This window comes from Heterodontus francisci, chromosome 23 (assembly GCF_036365525.1).
Source record: "Heterodontus francisci isolate sHetFra1 chromosome 23, sHetFra1.hap1, whole genome shotgun sequence".
NCBI classification, from domain to species: domain Eukaryota; kingdom Metazoa; phylum Chordata; class Chondrichthyes; order Heterodontiformes; family Heterodontidae; genus Heterodontus; species Heterodontus francisci.
Window position 1 is genome coordinate 40,126,413 of NC_090393.1, and position 7,163 is coordinate 40,133,575.

The window sequence follows — 7,163 nt, forward strand, 5'->3', positions numbered from 1 at the left end:
GTACTGATCGGTCCTTGGATATCAAGACCGCTTCCCATGCAACCCTTCTATTATCCGATACTGATCGTAACTTCCCGTGTTCAACAAGTCCACTAATGTGTGTTGGGTGTGTAACACTGACATCGCTACCGGCTCACAGACTCTCACAGCCCAGGCGGCACAATCGAGAGCGGCCACACACCGGGCCATTCCACTAACCACTGGTGTCTGCTGGGTCAAATAGTATGCTACCGGCCTCATGTCACCCCTGTGTAACCATGGCGTTATAAAAGTTGCCGTCTATACTGCAGTACACGTGGAAGGGTCGGGACATATTTGGCAATCTCAAGGCTGGTGCAGATGTCAGGGCAATCTTCAGTTCCATGTATGCCTTATCCTGTTCGGGTCCCCAGTCTACCTGTTCTGTAGCCGGTTTACACCCCTTTACTAACTTCTGGATGGGTTCTGCAGTAGCCGTGAAGTTTGGTATAAAATTCTGGCAATATTTAAACAGACCTAGCACCTTTCTCACACCTCTGACCTTAAGTGACCTTGGCATGTTGCTGATAACGGTTTTCCTATCTTCCGGTAACATCCTGCATCCCTGGCTTATCTCATGTCCCGAGTTTCGTACCTGGGCCTGCCCTGCCCGTGCCTTAACAGGGTTTATTTTAAAGCCTGGCTGTTCTCGGGCCTGGAGGGTGCACAAGAGTGCCCCCATATGTCCGCCCGCACTCTCAGATGCGATTATGATGTCGTCTACGTACTACAGCAGGGTGCTTCCGTATGGAGTGAGGTCCAGATCCTCTCGGGCCAGATTCATTAGTCTGTGAAATATATTGGGGCTGTTGTGGAACTCCTGTGGGATCCTGGTCCAGGTATTTTGTCGATCCCTTATGGAACTTATCCTGGGATTCACATGGCAATGGTATTGACCAGAGCCAATTGGCTATATCTAAGACAGTGAAGATTTTATGTTCGGGTTTGAGGTGTTGAATATGGTCGATGGGCTGGCCACTATTGGATGTTCCCGTGGGGTGACCTTATTTAGTGCAGTATAATCGATAGTTAGGCGATATGATCCATCTGGTTTTCCGACCGGCCATACAGGGGAATTGGTGGTGGATGTGACTTCTTTCAGCACTCCCTGCCTTACCAATTCCAGCACTATTCCCTGGACCATTACCTTTGCCTCAGGTTTTATGGGGTATTGTTGGTGTGTGGTGTGGGCCCGGTACCACAAGCAGGTCCATCCTTACTAACCCACAGTCCTATTTTGTGTCCGCCCACACTCCACGAACAGCATTGCACAGTATTCCCCATTTCCCCTCTTTGGACCAGTCTCTCCGCAGTTGTTTTACACTTCCTACTTTAGTCACATGTTGAGCCATTGCCCTTGTCCCTGTTACTTGTTGCTTGTGCCCTTTTGGGCCTATCCAGATAAATGCTTATCCTTCGGGTCAATTAACAGATTCAATTCATTTAAAATATCTACTCCCAGGACGGTCCCTTCGGGGTTGTTACACACCCAGAACTGGACGGGTATTAACATGCCGCCCACCTCTAGTAATTGCGTCTAGTAATTTTATATGCTCGAATCTGCTTCCCACCAATCCCCTGGATAAAGATAGAATGTTTGGTGAGCAGGAGTTCCAGGTTGGTTATGGACACTCAAGCCCTCGTATCTACTAACATATCACATTGCCGGTCCCCTAACAATGCAGTTATATATGTATGGAGATCAGGGTCCTTCCCGGGGGCCGATACTACCTATTGCTTTTGGTTCTGTGCCAGTGTTTTTATGATTTCAATCAGCTGCCTCTTGTTCATATCATCCATGTTGGATATCTGTTCATTTGGGGCGAGAGTATATTGTCCCTTAGGTTGCCCCCTAGGTCCTCTACCCTCACTCCCTCCCCCTTTCGACCAGCAGTCGCTGGCTTCGTGGCTGGGCTTATTACAATTGCGGCATCGATGCAGGCCGCCCCCTTTTGGAGCCTGGCATTTGCTGCGCAGGTGTCCGGGTTTGTTACAATTGAAGCATACCTCGGCCCTTTCTACTATCCCTACTGTCTCCTCAGCGGCTTCCACTGCTGCTACCTTAGCTTTTTGTTGGTTGTCTATGTCTGTATCCCATAGTACTAATGTGTGTTATATTTGCATTGTAACCAGTCCGGTTTTTAGTATGGCTTGCTGGGCACTACTCAGTCCCTCTCTGTATATCTTTTGGAATGCTAAATCGTCTCTAGTTGGGTTTTGCATACCTAAGTGAGCTTAGTAACTAGCCCATTTTCGTTCTCCGTAGTCATGTGTGGACTCGCCTTTGTTCTGGGTTATCCCGATTATCAATCCCCAATTTACTGGTACCTGTCCCATTATTTGGGTTATCTCGTCCTTAAAGCTATCATAATCTTGATCTTGTTGGGCGGTGGTGGGCGCAATCGCATCACACCAGGTCCCATCCTGGTATATACTCGGTAATTCCCACCACTTGGCCTCGGACATGTTGGCCCTCACTAACCCAGCCACAACCCTGTTGTGGAGGTTGTGACCACATTCACACTTCTCTCATCTTCTGCCAAAACATCCCATTATTCTGTCAGAGTTTCAGGTCAGGTAACATTTGTTTTAATTTATCACTGGGCAGAAATGATACATACGTGGTCTTAATTTGATCTGCTACCGTGTGGAGGTGAGGCGGTCCGACTACTGCCGGTGTGCCTGGTATAAATTTTACTTTTATAGGGGCCATAAGCTCTGTTTTTCTGGTCCCTTACCATCAGTTGGGGTTTCGTAAGGGGGTGGCACGGGCGGGGACCGTCGACCCCCGTTTCTCCAATGGTCCCTGTCCTCATCTGGGCCGTACTGTCTGGCCTCCCAGTCTAATGCCTCCCAGTCCACGTCATCGTCAGTTGTATCTGGCGCGGTTGGCTTAATGGGTGCCAGCTGTCATGTCCCTCCCTCACGTTTCCCTTTATTGTTATTCACTTGTTGGCATAATTTCCGATATGCGTGTAGTATCAATATGAATGCTTTCTCTTCCTTTTGTTTCTTTTCTGCGTTCCATCACGCTTTTTGTTTTGCTGGTGGATCGTTCGGTTTCCAACCTTGCCTTCTGGTTTTTATCACCTAGGTAACTTACTAGGGATCCCTCCGGTCCTCAATCAAGCTCTATGTTTTCCTTTTTACCCGCAGCCATCCTTAAACTTAGTGAGTTAGCCGTTGTTAGCGGTACGTCCCTTTTACACTCCCTCCCGGGGCGGGACCGTTACTTGCAACTAATACCGGTCATGTGTTATATACTATTACTCTATATAACTGTGAATGTTTCGTCTAATACCTTTAACTGTTTGGTGCTTGACCAGACCTGCAGATTCAGATACTCGGGTGGCGGACACAGAACGGTTTCTAACTTAGTGTGGTAATTTAAATCTACTCGCACAGTAACTCAGCTTTCTCCGATCCGTGTCCCCCGTCCGTCTGTATCCTGCTGACTATGCCAATTGTTAGGTGGAATGACTGAAGTAATCACTCGACACCTCAGGTCTGCACTTCAATTGCCAGGCAGTGTTTATTTTTACACCGGTGGGGAGGCAGCCTCTGCTAGTCAATCCACGAGGCTTCTCCACCGAGACAAAGAGCCATGCGATATTTATACTTCGCGTTACATCATGATGCATCATTTCAAACTTATCCAATCACATTTAAAAACACATGCACAGTGGTTTTCAACTTCTCCAATCGCAGCCAAGACACGTACATGGGCTCTGCCCATACTACTGTGGGCTCTGCCCATACTACTGTTTATTATCAATCCTCCTGCTAACTTCTTTGTTTAAACAGCTCAAAACTTACGATGTTTAAATGTCCCCCTTCAAAACTATTATCTATTATCATAAAAACCCACCTAGTTCACTAGTGGGGTAGAACATCTGCCATCCTTACCTGGTCTGGCCTACATTTGACTCCAGACCCAAAGCAATGTGGTTGACTCTTAACTTCCCTCTGAAATGGCCTAGAAAGCCATTTGCCAGTTGATGGGCAACAAATGCTGGCCTTGCCGGTGATGCTCACATCCCATGAAAGAATTAAAAAAAATATGCCACTGTTCTTTCATTGTTGCTGGGTCAAGGTCTTGAAATTCTCTACCTACACCATCTTGGGAGCACTATCAACAAAAAATCTGCAAATTTTAAAGGGTAAGTCCCACCAACACTTTCTCAGGATACACACATGGATGAGGGCTTCAGCAGCAGATGAGCTGAGGCAAAGGAGGAGACAAGTGTTACAGAGGTGGAAGTAGGTGATCTTGATGATAGAGAAGATATGGGGTGGGAAGCTCAGCACAGGGTCAGATAGGAAACCAAGGTTGTGAACAATCCAAACAGACAGTGGCCAGGGAGAGGGATGGAGTTGGTGGTTTGGGAACAACGTTTTTGGTGGGGACCAAAGACAATGGCTTTAGTTTTCCCAATATTTAATTGGAGGAAATTTCTGCTCATCCAGTACTGGAGATTAGACAAGCAGCGTGATAAATTAGAGATAGTGGAGAGGTCAAGAGAGGTGATGGTGAGGTAGCGCTTGATTTCATTAGAGTACATGTGGAATCTTTGTTTTTGCATGATGTCGCTGAGGGGTAGCATGTAGATGAGAAATAGGAGGGGGCCGAAAGAGAAGTCATTGAAGAAATATGACTGGATTGATAAGAATGGAAGCAGGGGAGGGCAACCCCACCCAGGTGGACAACAGAGGAAAGGCATTGGAGGACGATGGTGTTGCCAACCATGTCAAAGGCTGCAGACAGATCAAAAGGATCTGGAGAGTTAGTTTACTGTGGTCACAGTCACATAGGATGTGAGTTTGAGAAGGGCTGTTTCAGTCCTGCTCTAGACAGAACTGAAACAGGCTATTTTGGTCTATTTTGGTCCATTTGGCTGCTCTCAAAATTAATAAACAGAAAAGACTGTTCACTACTTATATCCCTCAGTTGATATTCCTACCCAATGACTGTCCAACTGCTCTTAAAATTACTGGCATAGTCAGCCTCAATTAGCTCTCTGGGCAGTCCATTTCAGATACTCCCGCCCTCTGTGGTAACTAGTTGTACCCGATCCATCCATCCACCTTTCCTTACTGGAGCTTCGTCACAAGCTCCTTCCTTGTAGCTCAAAGCTATGGTAAATAGTTTCTCAGTGTTCAATTTGTTGGCACACAGAAGGATTTTAAATTCCTCAGTAAGCTGCCCTTTTTGTCTGTGCTTCTCTAGCGTAAACAAAAACATATCTAATTCATAACAAATTCCACCATTTGTAGACAAATCACAAAAAGATTTGTATGTGTGGGCTGATTAGGGATGCAGATCAGAAATGGACAGACGTTTGCTCCATACTCTCCTCGTGCCTTGGTGGGGTGCTGCACTTAACTTCAATGTCCTTGAAAGGGAAGGAACAAGCAAAAGTGTGCATATGCCTGAAGGTTGTCTAATGACCCCTTTCAGATAGTGGGTAATTTGTGAATATCAAAGACTTGCACGCCAGAATCTTGAGATCTGCAGGATCTGTACAAACATGTTTAGAACATATGAAAAATGCATTAATGCGAGTCAGCTATGAGTTCAAATATCTGTTAATGCTTTTTTAACCCTCAGGTAACAGTGCTGAATGATGAGCAAATATGTTTGCATGTAGAAAAGTACTAATTAGCGTTCAAATTTATCTTATTGAAGCCTTTGAGAGCAGACAAATGTCAATGTGTCTTTATAGGAGACCCTTTTATATTTGTATTGGTAGGGAGCTGGGTAGGAGGAAGAGATACTGCATTGTGTGTTCATACAAGGGAGCCTTCCACCAAATATCCAAGGTCAGGTGTTGTTTCAGGACTGTGTCACTGAGTTGCTACATCTCACTGCAAACTGAAAAACAATTACAGTTAAAAATAGCAACTCAATTGCAACAATCACCAGTTTATCCAAGGACAATTTTGAAAGTCTATCAACTACTCATTGTTTCCGCACCTGATCTGCCTTATCCAATAACCGGTGCATATTTAGCTGGGATTCTGGAAGCCAGCTCCCAATTTTAGTCTGATTTCTTTATCCTGGGGACACAATTGTAGAAACAATTTTCTTGAATCTCCAGCCCCGATATTGACAGGGGCGGGTTTGGCAAGCGGGGTGGGGGACGTTGTGGGGGGAGGCAGAGTATCAGATGAAAACCCCGAAGCCCGATTGCCCCAAGTTTTAACTTCACAGTGCAGAGACTTCTTTTTGGACAGCATCCCTGCCTGGACGTAATCCTGATTGACAGGCTTGGCTTCTAATCGGGTGGGGTGCACTCCAGAGCAGGCCACAGGTGCAGGTAAGGAGCGTGCAGCTGCTACTGATAGTAGTGGGGGTGGGGGGGGGGGTGTGGAGGAAGGGGCGTGTCAGGTCTCCCAACCCAGGAAGAGTCCAACTATGGGAGGTGTCCGATCCCCAATCCCAGGGCGGGGTTGGTCCGATCCCTGTTTGGGAGATGGGGCTCTTTGTATGGAGAGGGGGTTCTAATGGGGTGGTGATCTGTTCTTAGGAAATAAGGTAAGCTTGGGGGTACAGGGGGATGCAGTCCTACTCCCCCTGACCCTCGAGCAGTGCTGCAAAGGCACATATCTTCTCCCCGAAAGCTGCCTGAGACTCCCTTGAGCAGCCAGGTTTCGACTGCTCAGGGATAAGGCTATTCAAAAAATAGTCAAATCTGAAGCCTCATTAAAATATTTAAATGAAAAACCTACCTTCTGGGAGTTGAATTTATCAGTGTGAACACCAGCTTAGGGGTCCCAGTCTCCCAGAATTCAAACTATATGAGAGCCAGTTTAAAGGCACGTATTACTGATTATTCTGGTCTCTATGCCACACTCACTGAACCATTTCAGATATTCAGGTTAAATTCCCATTCTGAGCTGAGTAAGCTAATCTCCGCCAGTGTGAGGATAAGGACTACGGGTAGGAAAATTAACCAGGGTCACTGCTCCTAATCGTTATTCATTGACTCATTCTATGAGTGAGCATGTGTGGAAGTGGGCACTGCTGTGATGCACCCTGCCATTGCTGACACACATGAGCAAGGTTCACACATGAATAATAATCAAGGAGAGATACCAGATGATGTGTGGCATCCATACTTTGGCATCCGCTGTCTTTCAGTTGA

At 46.4% G+C, this 7,163-nt stretch overlaps 1 protein-coding gene across 1 annotated transcript; it reads right to left on the reverse strand.

The window, feature by feature from the left end:
• Positions 1–241: 241 nt before the first annotated feature.
• On the reverse strand, positions 242–700 carry LOC137382921 (uncharacterized). Its single transcript, XM_068055498.1, has one exon. It carries the CDS (start codon positions 698–700, stop codon positions 242–244), a length of 459 nt encoding a protein of 152 aa, XP_067911599.1.
• Between the last annotated feature and the right edge of the window lie 6,463 nt (positions 701–7,163).

Bases quoted from the DNA above. Each gene is read 5' to 3' on its own strand.
- LOC137382921 (XM_068055498.1), bottom strand. From the start codon at position 700: ATGGGGGCACTCTTGTGCACCCTCCAGGCCCGAGAACAGCCAGGCTTT.